This window comes from Mesocricetus auratus, unplaced genomic scaffold (genome assembly GCF_017639785.1).
Source record: "Mesocricetus auratus isolate SY011 unplaced genomic scaffold, BCM_Maur_2.0 Super-Scaffold_100047, whole genome shotgun sequence".
Lineage (NCBI taxonomy): Eukaryota > Metazoa > Chordata > Mammalia > Rodentia > Cricetidae > Mesocricetus > Mesocricetus auratus.
This window is the reverse complement of record NW_024429224.1, coordinates 4,332,879-4,353,015: the sequence shown is the minus strand read 5'-3', so window position 1 is coordinate 4,353,015 and position 20,137 is coordinate 4,332,879. Positions and strand designations below refer to the sequence as shown.

Here is a 20,137-nt window from a genome sequence, read left to right as displayed (position 1 = left end):
GACATGGATCCCCCTGCCAGAGGGTCTGAGTAACAAGGAGGACCATAAGAGAGATATGCATGGTACCCCAGAGAAGGGGAATGGAACAGGATCTCATGAGTGGACTGGGAGCATGGGGGAAGGGGACAGGAAACTGGGGAAAATTGAGGTGGAGAAGAGAAAGGGAGACAAGAACTTGGCAGGAAGGTTGAGTCGGGGGAAGAATAAAGGAGAACAGGATGAGAGATACCACATAATATGGGAGTCATTATAGGTTTGAGGAGAGATCTGGCAGTAGTGAGATTTCCAGAGATCTACAAGGATGACACCAACTGGCAATCTAAGCAATAGTGGAGAGGCTACCTTAAATGCCCTTCCCTGATAATGAGATTGATAACTACCTTGTATGAATCCTAGAGCCTTCCTCCAGTGGCTGATGGAAGCAGAGGCAGACACCCACAGGTAAACACTGAACTGAACTCCTGGAAACCAGTTACAAAGAGGGAGGAATCATGTGCAAAGGGGCCATGGCTAGGCAGGTGAAATCCACAGAGACAGCTGACCTGAACAAGGGGGAGCTCGTGGACCCAGACTGATGGCTGAGAGGCCAGCGAGGGACTGATCCAGATCCCCTGAATGTGAGCCTCAGCAATCTTTGGGGCCTCAGGTACTAGATCATATTTATCCTTGGCATACGAATGAACTTTGGGAGCCCATTCCACATGGAGGGATGCTCTCTCAGCCTGGACACATGGGGGAGGGCCTAGGCCCTGCCCCTGATGATATGACAGACTTTGGAGATCCCCCATGAAGGGCATCACCCTCCCTGGAGAGTTGAATGGGGACTGGGTAGGGGGTTGGGAGATTTAGGGGCAGAGGAGGAGGGGAGGGAGAGGGAGCTGGGATTGATATGTGAAGCAAGTTTGTTTCTAATTTAATTAAAAAAATTTTTAAAAAGACATGGTAGGAGCATGCTCATGGTTCTGAAATGCCTTTACTGTGTGTGCTAAGACAAGGAATGACAGAAACATGGTATGGATGTGTTGAGGGTCAGGAGATAAAAGTGAAGCCCGTGTTTGGAACACCCTCATTTGTACACACTGATTCCAGAGTGAAAGGCAGGAAGGGGAGCTCTGAAGTGAGGAGGGAGGGACACTGAGCTCCACTGCATTTGCTCTTGTCATTTCTACTCTTTAAGCAGGCCTGTGCATGGCTTTCCATTTCTCAACAATAATAAAATTATCAATGTTTTTCTATATTATAATTTATGCAAACCCAGGGGAGTTGCTCCAGTTTTCCAGGTCTGATGAAATTTGGCAAATGAATGCATTTCACTTTGCAGAATTGGAAAAATTAAAATATGTGCACCATACAATAGACATATTTTCAGGTTTCCAATGGCCACTGCTCTGAGCTCTGAAAAGGCTGATTCTGTTATTACACAACTATTAGAGATAATGGCTATTCATGATCATACCTGCACAAAACTGACAATCTTCCAGCATATGTCTCCAGTAAACTGAAACAGTTTTTACAAAATACTATAACATAAAGTACATAACTGGTATACCACACTACCCTACAGGACAAGCGGTTGTTGAGACATCTAATTACACTATAAAGGAAATGCTCTCTAAACAGGCAGGAGGAACAAAGGCCCCCAAACACAGATTACATAATGCTATACTAACACTGAACTTTCTTAATGCTAATGAGACAGGAAAAACAACTACAGAAAGACATTGGACAATAGAAAAAACTTCTGAGCTAAATCAGCTGGCGTTCTTCAAGAATGGATTGACCTCAGATGAAAACCAGTATATGTGCTACGTTGGGGAAGGGGTTTTGCTTTTGTTTCTCCAGGAGAAGAAAAGTTGTGGATACCATCAAAGTTGATCAGGATCTGATTTGAACAGTAGAAACCTCTTGATGAGGAAAAATAGTAGGTCATCCACCAACGTAAATCCCTCAAGTTGTAAGGAAACCTCACAAAGGCCAAGAAAGTGTTCTGTTCTTGTCTTTACAGGAAAACAGAAAATATCGATCTTCAAGAAGCCAAAAAATATAGGACATGTAGATGCCAAGGAAGAAAGGTTAACTATCCAGAAAGAATCATCAAACAAAGAATCTGATTTATGGTCCCAATATCTATCTATACAGGGTAAAATCTCTCTATCTAAACACCTACATGTCCTTACGTCCCAGTACAGTCATCGTCCCAATCATGTAAAAATCAAAGCTGGCTTTGGAGTTGGACTGTGGTCCTCCTTCTCTAAATCCAAGCATCTTGTCAAAAGAAAAATTCAGTTTCTGTCTCATATCAAAAGAGTCAACTGGTATGAGACAGAAGAAAACAAAAACCTAAGGACTATTATTGTCAAAACTCTTATATGTTCAAACTTATGTAAAATTAAGTTTGCATTCCTATCTTGAATAATTTGTATATCTGTAATACTGTGTAGGCTCTTCTTGCTGTTTATGCTGTTTTGCACACAAATTTAAAACTCTCTTTATCATATTCTATATATGCATGCTTCTTCATATGCTTAAGATATTTTGTGTCTTGATACAATTTAGGATATTTTTGTCATGTTGCACTGTACCTTTCTACCTCTTGTCAAGATATTTGAGATCTACCTCTGTTTTAGAGATTTATACATATATGTATATAGTTACAAATTTGAGGTCATTTTCCTTATGCTACACATTGGTTTTAAGGTTGTTTACATTATATTCGGGAAGCTTCAGTCACTGAGCAATTGTGTTACTGAGTATTACAGATTATAGTTGCCCATGCTTCATATACCTAATGATGTTACTCAGATTCTATATGTGCTCAGAGATGTACCCAACATATTTGATCTTCAAATTGACACAATTGTTCCTGACAGCACCAAGCTATTCCCTAGAGTATGATGAGCACCGATGACACTCCAGTTGATGAGGTTGAAGACTAGACTGACACAGCTAATATCCTCACTTATCTTAGATAGAAAATACTAGGTATAAGACTTAAACTTTTCAGATTAGGACAGCTATTGGAATAATCTCTGTTATATGTCATTGTCCTGGAACTGGACATGTAGAATGTGTGTATTGCTCAACGTTGCTCCTTCTGGTTGTAGGTCTTAATTTTTGTATGTTTTTACCTTCCTTCTCCTGGGATATACTTGATATTTGTTATCACTGTATGTAGATCTTGTATCAAGCTTAAAACCTTCTTTTTAGAGAAAAGGGAAATTTTAGTGGCATCTTGTCTTGCCAGTGAACTTGTAGAAGTGGCCAAACCCATTGGGCATAGTTTCAGGTGCAGATGTGACCCATTAAAGTTGAGGAGGGGCTGGTTGGTGCTCCCTGGGGTTTGGGAGAGCATCAGAAGGACAGAGACTGCATCTTCTGGAGCAGGAAGGTCATGGCAGTTATTTATTCTTAGTTGTGTAAGTTCTTCCCTAATAAACACCTATTTATCATTTATCTTGGGTCTGGTAAATATTTTTCAACCCCTGCCTTCAGGGGTCTTGGAATCTGTTGGATGATTTTGGATTCAGAGATCTAGAACACCCTGCTCCTGTGTTACCTGGATGCCAGGCACAACCACACATGTGGCACAGCCTTTTTCTATTCAACAGCCCTCCGATCACTGTCACTTTGCAATTAAAAGATATGATCCCCTATCTTAAACATTCCCAGGATGAAGGAATGAGGAATCTAAGGGCTTTGTGGCAGGGTTCCATGGAACCACTTAACAGAGGACAGACAAGCTCCCCAGCTATTGGTTATGTATGAAGAACAGCTTCTTGTCTGTGGGCTGAACACACTGGCTCTGAGCCAGAACTCATGCCCAAACTCCTTGGCAATCACTCTCAAGACCCCACTGTGACACTCTCAGGAGAAAAATCACCTCAGTGGCAAGTAAGTACAAGGTTCCTATATTCAAGATCAAGCAGTCACAGGACAGAGGGAACAAAGTCATCAGAAGGAGAGACATGAGAGGAAGGGAAGAATGCCAGAGATCACTTCCATTTCTCTCTTCCCAAGCTGCAGGAAAATCCTGCCAGCTCACTACCCATCCAACTTGTGAAGAAAGCTGAGATAAATTCTTTGCAGGACCATGGAAAACAAGTATGGGTGGGGGTGGGGGATGGGATACCATCCGTATAGTACAACATCATGACAGCACTGTGGGCAAATCAGCCATGCAGGGTCCTGAATGGGGCAAGAGTCCTTGAGGAGTGTGAGTGTGAGAACGCTCCCTGCCCCCTTCAATACTGCTGCAAGAAAAATGACTCTTCCCTGTTGATTTTTGGAGAAATGAAATGTAAAGAAAGACTTTCAGAGTGTGGCGCCAAGGCAACTCATTATGGGAAAATCTGTTCCCTTGTCACCTCCAGCGACAAATCTGGCTCCCAGCAAATTGGCACTTAGGGAGCCAAGCACATCCTGCATGCGCCTTCACACATGGTGAGCATGGAATCTGTCAGAGTCTCCTAACACTTGCCTTGCATTGATAATTATGGTCATGATTTTATTCCTCAAAATAACAACCAAAAAGAAACAAGAAAGAAAACTGACTGTGACAGTATTGGGAGAAAAGAACCCTACTGCTTCACAGGCTTCAGATTTCTTGCAGAAAGTCACTGCAGGAGACCACAGGCCAGGTGAACTGTTTAACTTTCCTGAATAAATTCTGGTCTTGGGACCATAGGAAAGTCACCTTGAGAATGCTCAGATGGCTACACAACCTCACTTACCCTCTCTCCTTTGGACCCGGGCTCTCCAGGCTTTCCAGGAGCACCCTGCAATGAGATAACAGGACAGTAGTCACTTCACCATGACCATCTGTGCCTCTATCTTGGCCTTTCTCAATTCTTCTACCCAGCACTTGTTGGGGAAAAGGGATAATAGAGAAAAAAGCTCCCTGCTCCAACCATGTCAGTCTAGATATGCAATCAAGTTACTTCCTCTTTGTTCCATTACTTCTGCCCCCATACATTCTTGACCCAGGACACTATGAGCCAACGGTGTGGCTTCTTTGGTGTCTTCTTCTACTTCTCTAGAGAAAAACACAACTCCTCTTGGAACACTTCTGGGGACTTCCGCAAACTGGCCTTTGCGTGAGCTAACATTACCTCTTATGTTCTGGTTCGCTCCTCTACAGCCAAATACAGTAATCTTGGGTTCTCAATGCTGAGAGCCTGCTTTTTTGCAGTCTTGCAGCCTCTGCCTACCATCTTCCTCTGGACCCTTCACCCCAGATGACCTGGCCTGGCTTCAGACTTCCTACCGAGAAATCTCTCTCTTCTAAAAATCAGCCTATTACTATGTCCCCACAGCCCTTGGAGATATGCATAGACAGTCACATGAAGCATAAGACATACCTCCACACCTCCGACTGATGACATACTGCTTTCCTTCCGGCCTGTGCTACTGTAATATCATTCCCTCCCTTCCTCCTCTCCTCCTTCCCATCCTTTCTACATTTTCCTCCCTTCCAGACTCTTGATATCCCCTCTGCAAAGCTTTGACTATTGATTTTCTCTGATGGACATATACCATCAGACAGAAGTCACCTTCCTTTTAGCTGTCACCAACTGTCTTCTTCCAGATGTGGAAACATAGACATGCTTGTTTGCTCATCCTTTGTCAGTGAAAATTTGGCGAGCAGGGACTATGCTTATTTATTAAATAGGATCATTGCATTCCTATCCCAAAGCCTGCCTTGCACTTGCAGGTATTCAAAATATGCAAACCCAAAGGTTTATTATTGCAGCAATCAGTACAGCCTAGCCTATCATAGTTTGTAGACACAGTATACATTCAGAATGCATACATTGTCTAGAGAAACGGCTTAGGAGTTAAGGGCATCTACAGCTTTTTTGAAAAAAATTGAGCTCAGTTCCAAGCACCCTTTCAGAGGGCTCACAGTAAATTGTCACTCAAGCTCTGAGGATCTGACATCTTCTTCTGGCCTCCAAAGGCACCTGTACTCACATGCACATATCTACCCAAAGATACACATACACTTAATTAAAAAATCTCTGTTTTAAAAAGGAATGAAAACATTTCAGTTCCTCTAAGCCTGGCCAGCTCAGTCACCTACCTTGAGAAGTGCCTACTGCCCTACTTCCTGGGTAGTACTATAAGTTCTGTGGCCAAAGAAGAATGGCATGGGGACATGGTTCTTTTACTCAGGGTGCTCATAGCCTGGCTCAGAGGTAGATATGGGAATACCAATTCTAATATACAGCAGACAGCTTTTCTTTCTGTAATAGAATCACAGGAGAGTCCCAGAGTAATTCTGGGAGAAAAACAGCAACGTGACACTGGAGGCATAAGTTCAGGTAGCACTTGAGGGGATTACATGAGGGAAAAGAGTAGAGTGAGGAGTAGGCATCAGAGACAGACAAAGTAAGGACCTCTGTGTATAGCCCACCAAAAAGGAGGAGGTCACATTTGAAAGAAAATGTGGGTCAGGTTAGGGAAAATTTGCCGGTTCTTGTTAGCCTGAATTTTATCCTGGAGGGCAATGAAAAGGTAGAGAGACCTCATGTGTGCAGCGCCCCAACTGAAAACTCAGAGTTGATGCAGTTACCCTGAGAAATGGCAGTTACAGTATTATTACCTCCAACTCAACCCAGTAAGCAAATGCAAGGACTGGTCTAGTGAATGACAAGCTATGTCTGGGCCAAAAGCACTCAGGCTTAGAATGTTAGACCCAGCTTCAAGGAAGACAGTCACTTAAAAGAGTGGCCCAAAGGCACACAGCAACAAGAGTGTTCTCTTTCAAGGCAAGACATATACATATGAGCAATTTCCTTGAAAGTCTTTCCTCCACTTCTGTTCATCTGCTCATTCACCATGTCTGTTCTGAGCTAGGCCCATGTGCTAGAACAGAACAGAGCAGATGGCTGGCAAAGCAGGTCAATGGTGCTTCCCTGGTGATCCACAGAAGTCCACCGAAGAAGGAAAAGGGACAGTGGATAAAGGTATTCTGAAAAACGAAAGGGCCCTGAAAACTAATCTCGTGTTTCAGGAATAGACCAGAGTGGATGGAACTGACAGGAGGAAGGAAAATGAGGGAAGGACCAGGGCATCTCAGGGCCATTTGACTGCAAGGGAGAACACAACTGCCACTTGAGATGTAGGGTGGCATGAAATGTTCATGTCCCACAGAACTCCAGCTGTTGTAGAAGGTCATGGTTGGACAACAGAAGCCATTAGGGAGACTACAGCGGTGGTGCTTGTAAGAAAAGACTCAGAACTGGACAGGATCCATTCAGAAGTGATGGACAGGATTGAAAGCATCCACAAAGACACAGATGGAAGGATTTCTTGACAATGGTAATCAAGGAGGGTGGCTAAGGAGATCTATTCATCTACCTGGTACCCCTGAACTTGTGAGATTTTGTGAAGTCAAAATGTAAGTCCTCAGTCCAAAATTCACACTGAAGCTGGTGGGGTTTTGATAAGCTAAGGGCTTACTTCTAAGCCTTATCACCTATCTGTGGTTCTTGCAGGAAAGGGCTACCAAGTAGAAAGGGCGAGGTTGGATAATACTTGCCTCCTTGCCTGGAGCTCCTATCTCTCCTGCTTCTCCCTGTAAAAAAAGAACATGAGGTCAGTAGGCACTCAGCAGCAACAGCCCAGTGCACACCAGTCTTCAGGACAGACACATCATGTTCCAGCAAAGAGAACAATCAGTGGTCCTCATAGTCTACCTCACGCGGCCATCCCACATGCAGCCTTCTGGTCAGTTTCTGCAGGAGAAGGTAGAGAATTGCCCAGAGCATGTGAACAAACCCTCTGCTTAAGGCCTCTTTGTCAACAGGGTCAATGTGTCTCTACTAAACATGCCTTTAAGAAGACAGTCTTACCAGTCATCTAGTGGGAAAGTGGCCACTCTTATCAGTAGGGTACAATGTGTTAAATAAGATGGCGGACTCCGACTTCAAATTGAGTCCTTTATTGACTGGCTTTCTGACCTTCCATGACCTCCCTGCTAATCCCTTAAGTTCACCGTGGCTCAGTTTATTCATATATAAATTAAGAAGAGTCACTTCATCTATGTCACAGGTTACCATGATACTTATTTTCTTTGAGATATGTAAAGTTCAGTGACTAGCATGTAATAAAGCTGGATAACTGATCGGTTTTTATGGTAAAGGAAGAATTTCTGCAAAGGTGCGTAACTGACTGCTCAGTGGCAGCCAAATCGTAAACAAGGACCAGAAAAGGGAACAATTGAGCAAAAGCACGGGAATAAAGAAGCCATATACACCTTGGAGCAGAAGTGGAAAACAGCAGACAAGACACCATGAGGAAATGGTGGATCCAGCTGGCCCTGACGTCACATGAAAGGGCAGACTGAAACTGGAGGGTACATGCAGGATGATGGAGTAATTCCATTTTTGCAGGACGATGGGAGTATTTTCATTTTTGCAGGACGATGGGAATATTTTCATTTTTGCAGGGTGATAGGAGTATTTTCATTTTTGCAGGACGATGGGAGTATTTTCATTTTTGCAGGGCGATGGGAGTATTTTCATTTTTTGCAGGACGATGGGAGTATTTTCATTTTGAGGTGTCACATACAACCTTTACCCATCAGTGTAGGCCAGAGTCTACAGAACACTCCAATGACTTCAGTGTGGCTATGAATGAGTCTTTATTACCCCTTTAACAGCTTCAATATACACTACAAGGTCCAATCAGGGAACCCAGACTAAAGCTCCAGATGGGCACAAATATACTCTGTGGCCTTGAATCAATCATCTACATATTCTAACCCTGTGACCCAAATTTGTTCATCTTTACAGTCAATACAATCATCCTTCAGATTCCAGGCCATCGCTGCCAGCACCATCCACCACAAACAACAAATGTCACAATCATCCATACTTACTGAGCACTACCATTGGCTGGAAACCACCACAATCCTTTATGTGGACTCTCTCATTTAATGGCTGATGCTGTCCCACCATTAGATTATGGCAATAGCCACATAATGAGAAATTATACAATTTTCCTAAGGTCTCATAATTAGAGCAATGGATCCCATGCAAATGTCAATTATGAGCCTTCAACTGTCTCCTAAATTATTAGGCACTTTGACTCCATACTATCTCACCATGATATGAAAAAAAATGGTCCTTAAGACATCAGTTGGTAGGCACAGTAGTGAAACTCAAGGTCACATCTAGAGTCAAGCATCTTGACCCCATTAGGTTCTCTGCTTACCGGAGGCCCACGGGGACCCAAAAAACCTGGAAGTCCTGGGCTGCCATTTTCTCCTTTGTCTCCCTTTGGTCCCTGTGAAGGAAGAACAGGGAATTAATTATTCAAGGTCAAGTGAAACACCATGAAATTCAGAAACTTGATGACACTCTCCCAATCTGTGGCGCTCTGACACTCGCCCCCACCCCTTCTCTGCATTGGAGAGAGGATGAATCCGCAAGAGATATGGGTCTGTGAAACTTGATATCATCACAGAGTGGCCGGGAAGGGAGATGAATGAGGAGAAATCTCCACAGACAGAGGATAGCCTTTCCATTCAAGCAGTGACGTCTTATGGGATGGATTTTTAGAAACAATACCTAGGTCTAGATGTGTGCAGGCTCTTTATAAAGTGGGCACTGCTTCCCATGATGCTTCTAAGGTTGAAAGTGTGGGGTGGCTTCAGTCTTTGCAGTTTAAGGCTTTAGTTTTACACAAAGTACCCACAAATGGGTCAGCTCCCCGGGGGCTAGCTCTTCCCCTGGGTGGATCCACCCTCAGGACCTACCCCTATCTATTTACTCTGTCTTAGTAGCACTGACAGATACTGCACTGAAGCTCCTGGTGGAGATTACTGGAATTGTCATAATGATAGACACTCATTGTTGTTGTTCCTGGACCAGCAGGGTGACTACCTGCTGTGACTTGGCAGATTGGGATTTTGTGGTTTTCTGGTCACCCTGGCTTCTACAGTCCTGGCAATTATCTGGAAGGCATTGGCTGGCACACTGTTCTAGCCAGTTTTTAAATGACCTTTTATACTTGTAAGTGGCTCCTGCATAGATCTCAATCTAAGCAAATATAAACATAAGCAGGCTGGGCAAGAAGAAAATTCATACTCAAACTTGAATGTATTGAAGCCTAGAATCCATTAAAGAACCATCTGGCCCATTATGTCTACCCACTGACCAGGCATGAACCTCAAACACAGAACCTAACCATTGCCATACTCTTCCCGCTACCTACCACAGAGCTTTCTTGCTCTCCAACCATGATCCCATCTCTGTTCCCATGCTGCACACATGTCATCTGATGTGGTCAAGGTTGCTTGGCTTGGCCACACACTCCATTTAAATGATTAAACACTCACTGTGAAACCTTACTGCAAAATCTTGACACATTTTAGACAGCAGAGATTGAGAGATGTAGTCAAATGCATGGTAAACTTTCAAAGAGCTATAAACCCTGATTCTCTGGCTTCAGGACTATTTGCACCATTTAAATAAGGATTCATTCTCCAGTGTTTTCAGGGATAGAGAACAAACAACCCATGACATGAGACCCTTGCCCTAACACCATCGGGGACTTGGGGATGAGCACTCACTGGGGCTCCTGGACGGCCAGGGTCTCCTGGGGATCCAGGTGATCCAATGCTACCCTGGTGGAAGAAACAGAAATGGTTATCCTGTCCTGTGCCAGGACATTACCAGGCAGGGCACTAGAGCAAAGTTGACTGCAGGTGGACAACTTAATTATACAGACATGGTAATATCTTGCTTGTACAGATAAAGCCTAAAGCCTGTCTGAAGGTCAGAGAATGGAGCTTGCCACTAACTAAGCAAAGAGGTCTGGAGTTCTGTACAGACAGACAGGAAGTAAGGTAGCTGGGCAGAAGCAGGATATAAGCAGGGAGAAACAGGAACTCACTCTCTTGTCTGCTGAGACACTAAGGAGGTAAGGTGTGGTGGTGGCTTGCTTCTTCTCTCTGGTCTTTCAGCATTTCCCTCTACATCTGACTTTTAGTACTTAGACCAATTAAGATCTCTATTTACATACAGGCTTGTTCTCACTCAGACTGGTATGGCTCTCTGAAAAGCACTTCATTTTACAGAAGACGTTTTTCAACTTGTAAAAGGAAACTATGAGATTTAATTCCTGACATCATTATGGGATGAGATTAGTCCGTGGGCATGAAAAGGCCTAACTCACTGACTGGTACCCGCTACACAGCACAGTAAATGAGCAGGGCCAGCTTCATTCACTCTTCCATTCATCCTTCAGCTCACAGGCTGGGCTATGAACAATACAGGCATATTACACAACCCAACTCAGGAATAGTCGCTTACATCGTAAGGCATGCCTGAGGAAGCAGCTCTGCCTGCTCTCCTCATTGCAATGCAATGCCCTCCCCAATGTCATTATCACAAATCCAACGGATACATTAAATCACAAAGATACAGAGGACTAGGGTAAACACTGGCTTGTTCTGTCATGCAGTTAGGGAGTGAAACATTCCTCGGTTCTAGGACTGACTGTCTTGAATAACCTTCTATAACTTGACAGTCATTTTGCACATATTTATAATTTTGCCAAATACTTCTTCTCAATAAGATTTCTCATAGTGGCATCCACCTGTAACACCAGTGACTCTGAGGGTAGTGGCAGAGGCATCAGGAATTCAAAGTCTGTCTCAGCTACACAGTGAGTTAGAAGTCAGTCTCTGCTATATGAGACCATTTGTAAAAATTAACACACACACACAAGGATCCATTCTAGAGCAAATAGTAGGAAGCTGAAGAATTCTCCTGGCTATCCTGTTTCACTCCCAAATAAATCCCTATTGCCTAAAATGCACAGCTCAATTTCCGAAAGTTCAATACCTTCTGCCCACCAGACTTCCCATGGGATGCTCTCTTTGCTCAGCTCACAGGCCTTTCACGAGTCTGTGGCTTATAGTTCTTATATCTCCAGCATCTAGTGAGTGACATACACTAGGGTTCTCTGTTTAATGAAAAGACCAAGAACATCACAGTATCAATCCTGAAAGTCCAAGATCTGAATGATGTCTTGTTGTGGGGACACCAGACCTTGAGCAGAGACCCACTTCCCCTTCAGCCTGGGAGCAGGCAGCTGTGAGATAATGTTTACTGAAAACAATTCAGTGCTATAAAGCTCTTGATAGGGCTCAGATAAGGGCTCACTCACTGAAACACCATGACTTTGATCCCCCCCCAAGGCTAGATGCTTCTTCCTGCTCCCTGCGGTTTCTCCCTGATTCTGGGGCCTGAGATTAAACCACCAGCCAAGAGGGTGAGAAGTCTGGGAGAGCTGAGAGAGGTGTATGAGAGCTCGGTTGGAGAATTGTATGTAGATGGATGGCAGAAGTCCTTAAAAAGGGAAGCGTTTTCTAGTGTCATCCATTTGCCTGCGAATCTCATGATGCCTTTATTTTTTTCTGCTGAATAGTACTCCATTGTGTAGATGTACCACATTTTCTCTATCCACTCTTCGGGTGAGGGACATCTAGGTTGCTTCCAAGTTCTGGCTATTACAAATAAAGCTGCTATGAACATAGTGGAACAGACATTTTTGTTGTATGAATGGGCATCTTTTGGATATACACCTAAGAGTGGAGTTGCTGGGTCTTGTGGTAGATTTATTCCCATTTTTCTGAGGAATCTCCATACTGATTTCCAAAGTGGCTGAACCAGTTGGCACTCCCACCAGCAATGGAGGAGTGTCCCCCTTTCACCACATCCTCTCCAGCATAAATTGTCATTGGTGTTTTTGATTTTAGCCATTCTGACAGGAGTGAGATGATATCTGAGAGTTGTTTTGATTTGCATTTCCCGGATGGCTAAGGATGTTGAGCACTTTCTCAAGTGCCTCTCAGCCACTTTAGACTCCTCTATTGAAAACTCTCTATTTAGTTCTGCAGCCCACTTTTTAATAGGGTCCTTTGGTGTTTTGGAGACTTGCTTCTTGAGTTCTTTGTAAATTTTGGAGATCAACCCTCTGTCAGATGTGGAATTAGTGAATATTTTTTCCCATTCTGTGGGCTGCCTTTTTGTCTTGCTGACTGTGTCCTTTGCCTTACAGAAGCTTCTCAGTTTCAGTAGGTCCCATTTATTAATTGTTGATCTCATTGTCTGTGCTACTGGTGTTATGTTCAGGAAGCTGTCTCCTGTACCAATTCGTTCAATGGTACCACCCACTTTCTCTTCTAAGAGGTTCAGTGTGGCTGGATTTATGTTGAGGTCCATTTGGACTTAAGTTTTGTGCATGGCGATAAACATGGATCGATCCGCATTCTTCTACATGCCAGTCTCCAATTATGCCAGAACCATTTGTTGAAGATGCTTTCTTTATTCCATTGTATATTTTTAGCTTCTTTGTCAAAGATCAGATGTTCGTACGTGTGTGGGTTAATACCCGGATTTTCAATTCGATTCCATTGGTCGTCTACCTGTCTATTTTTGTGCCAATACCAAGCTGTTTTCAGGACTATAGCTCTATAATAGAGCTTGAGGTCAGGGATGGTGATGCCTCCGGACGTTGCCTTGTTGAACAGGGTTGTTTTGGCTATCCTGGGTCTTTTGTTTTTCCATATAAAATTGATTATTGTTCTTTCAAGGTCTGTGAAGAATTGTGCTGGGATTTTAATGGGGATTGCATTGAATAGAAGAAACCATCCTGAGTGAGGTAACCCAGTCACAAAAAGAGAAACATGGCATGTACTCTCTCATATATGGATTTTAGACATAGATCTGGGGAGTGCCAGCCTACAATCCTATGGCCAGAGAGTCTGGGAAACAGAAAATTCATTTAGTGGCTGATTGAAGAAGAGGCAGACTCCCTTGGTTAAGTACTGAGCTGAACTCAAGAAAGCCAGTAACAGAGAGGGAGGACTGATGATCAAAGGGATTAAGACTGGGATGGTTTAACCCCCAGAAACAGCTGACCAGACAAAGGTTAACTCTTGAATCCCAGGCATCAGCCTGGGAATCCAGCATGGGACTGATCAAGACCCCCTGAATCTGGGTGTCAGTGAGGAGGCCTAGGGAATCTATTGAGCCTTGGGCAGCAGATCAGTACCCATCCCAAGTATACACACGGACTTTGGACTCCCATAGAACAATGTGACGTGCACTCTCACCCTGAACTCTTGGGGGAGGGTCTAGGCCCTGCCCTATATGAAATGACAGACTATGGACACCCCCATGGAGGGCCTCACCCTCCCTAGGGGAATGAGGGGATAACGGGGGGGGTGGGGGGAGGGCACGGGAGGAGGGGAGGGAATGGGAGAGGGACCTGGAACTGACTTGTGAAGCAACCTCGTTTCTTATCTAAATTTAAACTGGAAAATAAAAAAAAAAGGGAAGCGTTTTTTCTTGGGGACTTCTCCTAAGCCAACTTGGGGAGCATAAAGTTTTCTTAAAGCAACCAACCGGTCTCTGTGTCATCTATCCCGACCACCTCGCTACATTCTCGGATGCTGGCTGCTCAGCAGGTTGGACATCTTGTAACTATGAATTGTATACCCATGAAAGTGTCAACACCTGGAAATCTGATAGTCAATAGCCTTTAGGCGACCCTAGCCAGGAACCGTTTATATTACGAACCAGTCCATTTCATAAGACATGCACTTCTCACACCAAATGAAAATGCCATTACCATTTTACATGTGGAGAAACTGAGGCACAGAAATGCTAAGCCACACACCCAAGAGAGAAGTGGAAAGCTGAGTTCTGAGCATAATACTGAGCCCATCCCATACTGCACTTCCCTTGTTAAAGATGTGTTTGCAGCTCAGTCAGTAATCAGAAACACAGTCTCTTCCTTTTGCCTAAAATGTCCATGGGACCATGGGTATTCAAGCACCTCATCTCACCAGATGCACCCAGAAACCATGTAGCATAGATAACCTTATTTCATGAGGAAATCAAGAAACACAGAAAATCTAAGCTCTGCCTGGGATTTCAGCTAGTAGAAATGGAAGCCCTGAGCATTATTTTTTATTGACAGGCATACTCAGACCTTCTAGTGAGGGCTGCCTGCCCCTCCCTATACTCTCTCCACCCACCAACCCATCTGTGTCTCTCTAAAAATATGTACTTTGGCTTATCCCTATGGAAATGGTATCTCTCCTGCTTCTTGATCTAGTCCTCTCTCTGTCTCTGCAGAAGGAGGAGGGCCACCAGACATTAGCACATGGGGCCAGCACTAGTGTTGGTGGGCACCTGTTTCCTGTGAACTTTGGTCTTTTGATTTTGGGACCAGGTCCTCCCTAAGCCACAGACCCTCTCTCTCTCTCTCTCTCTCTCTCTCTCTCTCTCTCTCTCTCTCTCTCTATCTATCTATCTATCTATCTATCTATCTATCATTATCCTCCAACAAGGAGCCCCTCTGGGTTCTATGCTGCCCATAAATCAAAGCTGCAGTCACCTTCTCAAGCTTCTTGTCTCTAAACTCCTGTTTAGACCCTCTTCCTCTGGGGCAATCTAGTCCCCAGACATTTAAGGTACAGTCTTAAACTTCAGACTCTTGACTCAAACTGCTTGCATTCAAAGGCTGGCATCGATTGTTGATGAGCTGTGTGATCTTGAGCAAACTGTGAGCATTTCTGCATCTTCATTTCTTATCTTTGCATTGGGAGGAAACAAAATGAATGCTATCTGTGCTTTATGCAATGAACACTCCCACATTTCTTTGATGCCAGTGGCCATGAGGCAGTCGCCACATGAGTTTTACCCATCCCTGTTTGACTGTAGATTTTAAAGAAAGCAAAATAAACATTTGGGGGCTGTGTTAGACATCTACAAGTACCACAACATGAATGAAATCGATGTAGTAGGGCTGAAAGGTTCATGTTTCTGAGTCACATCATATCCATCCCATTGTCATACCATAGCCCACCTCTCAGATATTAGCAATGACATTGGGTGACCAGACTAAAGCAACAGTATAAAAACACTACAGGCTAAAATGATCACTGTACTGGTTTACATATTTGAAACCATACACTTTCTAGTAAGAGTGCATTCTTACTAGAAGCAAAGTTAACTGTTCTTAGTATGCTAAATTACAAGCACAGCTGCCTCTTCTGGGTAAAAACACTACAGGCTAAAATGATCACTGTACTGGTTTACATATTTGAAACCATACACTTTCTAGTAAGAGTGCATTCTTACTAGAAGCAAAGTTAACTGTTCTTAGTATGCTAAATTACAAGCACAGCTGCCTCTTCTGGGTCTCAAAGGCTTTTCTCTTATCTACTTTGTACCTTTGCTCATACTCTATGGATTTACCTAGGTGTATGAACAGGAATGGATAAAACCCCAAATATTTAACAACATGTGGAATACTGTGGGTTAAATTCACATGTTGAAATACTAATGCCTATGCCTTGCAGTTTAAATTTGTTAATAGTATCATCAAAGATGCCATCAGTTATGTCAGTTTATGGTATAAGAGGTTGGACCCTTAATTCAATAGGACCAATGCCTGTATGTAAGCAGAATTTGGGACACACACACACACACACCATACATATAGGAGGAATATTCCATGAAGACAGAGCATAGATAGAGTGATGCCTCTCTAAGCCAAGCAATGTTGTTATAGTCAGTATAAAAAAAACCTTAAAAGACTCACAAATCTAAACTTTTATATATGAAAAACAGCTCTACTTTAAATCCACAGTGTCTATACCCACCCATATATCTATATCTATATCTATCTATCTATCTATCTCAGGAAGATGAGGGCAGGAACGGGTAAAAGGAATTAATCATCACCTTTGATCATCAACCCATCCTAGCAAGAAAGGTATGTCAGCCAGCAATAGTCAAGCTACCATTGTTCCTGTTCCCTGATCTCAACAAGTCCCTTGTTCAACTATTAAAAGTGTGTCTTGTCCAAGGTGATTTCTTCTCCAAGGGGCTAACTAGTTCCCCCTTTAGGAACATAGAAACTTGGAAGAAAACCTGGTATGCCTGAGGTCTCTGGGGAACAAGAGATGGCCTTTGCCTTCCTTGGCTGTTTACATGTATGCCTAGTCAATCTGGACAGACTGTATCCTCTGACAGCTCTATCAACTTTCTTGACCTAGGCAGCAGGTCTCCTTAGTCATCAGTTACAACCTTCCCACCAACATGGAAAACTACATCCGCAGAATTGGTTGCAGTGGTCACTTTGGCCATAAAGTGGTGGCTATTAATATGGTGACAGAAGGGAATTCTTTGAGACATTGAGACATTTTATAACACCATCATTGAAGAGATGCCCCTCAATGTCGCTGACCTCATTTGAGGGGCTGTCCTGCTACCTGGCCCTAGCTAGGGTTCAGTCCTTGGGGAGATGAGGAACAGCTGGACCGGAAGGGAAGGGAGCCAAGGGATGGACATCTTGTTTTTTATTTTATTTTATTTTAGAAATAACATTATTTTACATATCAATCCCCCATTTCCTCACCCTCCCATCCTCCCATGCCCACCACAGCCCCCCAGCCCACTTCCCACCCATTCCTCAAGGATAGTGAGGCCTTCCATGGGGGACCATCATAGTCTGTCACATCATTTGAGAGGTTTTGTTTTATTTTATTTTTCTCTCTTTCTTTGAATAAAAGTCACTTTTTGAGGAAAAAAGTTGTGTTTTTATAAATTTTAAATTGTTCCCCAAGATTTTTCAATCTCAAAGCCATTAACAAAAACATCTTAACCTAACAATATTACAATCTATATGTCTAAATTCTTTCTAAGGGTGATGGCTGAATTATTAATCTGCTCTAGGAGCAATACTTAGAAAAAGTCAAACACTGTTATTGTAAATACCAGTAACACTGCTCACTGAGGGGCTACAAAACACCAGAGAGTTTTCACATATCCCATAGATTATACAGGATATATCAACCATGAAGGCAACAATTAGAGTTATGCTCAATAACAGTATGAGGTCCTCAAGACATGAAGTCTTCTGGGTTTTGTCTCTTCAGGGCTCACTTAGGCATGGCTTTGCCAACCACCCAGCCACATTCAATGAGTTCCAATGCTGCCAGTTGGTACCCTCATGTGTCCCCCAACATTGTAAGAAGCTGAAGATGCAGGGATGCTCTCCTCATGGCTGGTACCTTAACTTCTCTCCCCTGGCCTCCAGAAACAAAGGTAAATGTTTTTGTACAGAAGCTGCCAGTTGTGATACATATAGAAAATTCATATGTGGCACATAAAACTATGTAATGGCCCCAAACTAGAAATATGGCAGCTCTTAGAGTCCTTGTGGGTAGACTGTCAGTGGGTTATTCTGGGTCACATGTAGGAAAGCACTTGGAGAAAAGGGCAGTGGCTGATTAGCATCCTCTAGGACTCAGACCATCATTTTAAAACAATGCCTGTATCCACACCAATGTGAAACACCAAACATCACCATGGTAACAGCTCTGCTGAACAATACAGCAAGTTAATGTGAAAAGAAAACTCACCGGTGGACCCCTTGGTCCTCTGAGACCCTGCGGTCCTCCAGGTCCAGTGTCACCCTGGAACAGGAAAGGGTCATATTATCACAGAGCTACATGCAAAAATGACAAAGGTCTAATTTGGACCAGCAGGTCTAGTGTCACCCTGGAACAGAGAGGGGTCATATAATCACAGAGCTACATGCAAAAATGACAAAGGTCTACTGTGGACCAGATTTCACCACCAGACCCAGGAACCCAGCACTGTGTCCAAACATTTCCTTTTCGGTGCCAAGAACTTGAAATATGCACAAATTTGTTTCACCCAGATGAGGAGATGCTTTTCAGTTGACATTTGTAAATGAGTATGTTTATTTACTGGCTTAGGCATAGTTCATCTGTTTCCTGGTAGTTTAAAGTAGTCAGATCTTGAGTCAAGGTAAATCAAAATGAAAAATTCACTGGATAATAACCTACAGCCATTCCTGCCTAGGTCACCAGAGTTTGAAATCTGCCACCCAACAGCACCACCCCCCACACAGTGTCTCAGATAGCCTCAAGGGCTCCACCTACTTGATTGGCTTTACAACCATGTCTTAGTTAAGGTTACCATTACTATTACCAGAGAAGAAAGGGTTTCTCTTACTCTTTCTTATCACAGTTCATCAAGCTAGGCAGTTGAGGAAGAAAGTCTGACACAGAAGCCATTAAGAAGTCCTGCTTGATAGTGTACTCCTCATGGTTTGTTCAGCCTACTTTCTGCTAGAAGCCAGGACCAGCCCAAGGGTAACATCACCCACAATGGGCTTGGCCCTCACATACCAGTCACTAATTAAGAAAATGCCCACAGGCTTGTCAACAGCCCAGTCTTATGGAGGCATTTTCTCAATTGAGGTTCCTTCCTCTTGAATGACTCCAGCTTATGTCAAGTTGACACAAAATTAACCAGGACAAATTGCTGGGAGAAAACAAGAGAACTAGACTGACTTTCCCTTGCGATACTTTCTAGTTCCTTCACAGCAAATCCACCAAACAGCCAAAATGCTAAAGTATCAAGACAAACAAGAGAAGTCCATAAACTAGGTAGGTTCCCATGGAGGTCATGAGAGATATAAAGGTCTAGAAGAAGAATACATGGGACCGAGGGACTATGTCTCCCCGCTTTCAACAAGCTTCCCATTCCCAGGAGAGCAATCTACATACCCCAGATTTCAGTCTACCTGGCAGAACGGGGAATGGGTATGGAGGGTGAGCTACAAATATGGGCTCCAGGGTGGCTTCTTTTACCCCTGAGTCTCTTTATGACAGTATTTGTACCTTCCAGAAAAAAACCTCTACCTTCTCCGCCCTGATTTCAAGACCAAATAAAAGTGAACAACATCTGAAATGTTTAAAGTGAAATACAGCCCAAGGACAGCTGCTGCTGCTACTGCTGGTGGTGTTCTTCTTGGTGATCGTGGTAGTGGTAATGATAATGAATTTAGAGATGGTGATGATAATGGTTACGGCATTAGTCACATTAATGGCCGTAATGATGGGGGACATGAACAGTGATGTGGTTGATAATGGTGGCAATGGTGGTGGTGGTAATGGCAATAGTGTTGATATCAAATGATGGTAGGGACTTGGAGGGGTTCATAACTACTATGAGCACCAAAAAGATCAAGATATTTGAGAAACAATTCAGGGAGAAAACATGAAATGCCTCTCAAA

The 20,137-nt window shown here is 43.4% G+C and overlaps 1 protein-coding gene and 1 non-coding gene across 3 annotated transcripts in view; one reads left to right on the top strand and one right to left on the bottom strand.

Annotated features, from left to right (window-relative positions):
* Col22a1 (collagen type XXII alpha 1 chain) overlaps positions 1-20,137 on the bottom strand; it is a 258,039-nt gene that overhangs the window by 11,941 nt on the left and 225,961 nt on the right. For both annotated transcript variants that reach the window (XM_040735687.1, XM_040735686.1), the window contains exons 55-59: positions 18,452-18,505; positions 10,577-10,630; positions 9,217-9,288; positions 7,541-7,576; positions 4,731-4,775 (exon numbers count right to left, since the gene is read on the bottom strand). In XM_040735687.1, the coding sequence (XP_040591621.1) occupies positions 4,731-4,775; positions 7,541-7,576; positions 9,217-9,288; positions 10,577-10,630; positions 18,452-18,505 (261 nt within the window). The remainder of the gene's footprint in view (positions 1-4,730; positions 4,776-7,540; positions 7,577-9,216; positions 9,289-10,576; positions 10,631-18,451; positions 18,506-20,137) is intronic.
* On the top strand, positions 16,888-17,022 carry LOC121136087. Its single transcript, XR_005873216.1, has one exon. It is a non-coding gene; the product is annotated as a small nucleolar RNA SNORA67 (small nucleolar RNA).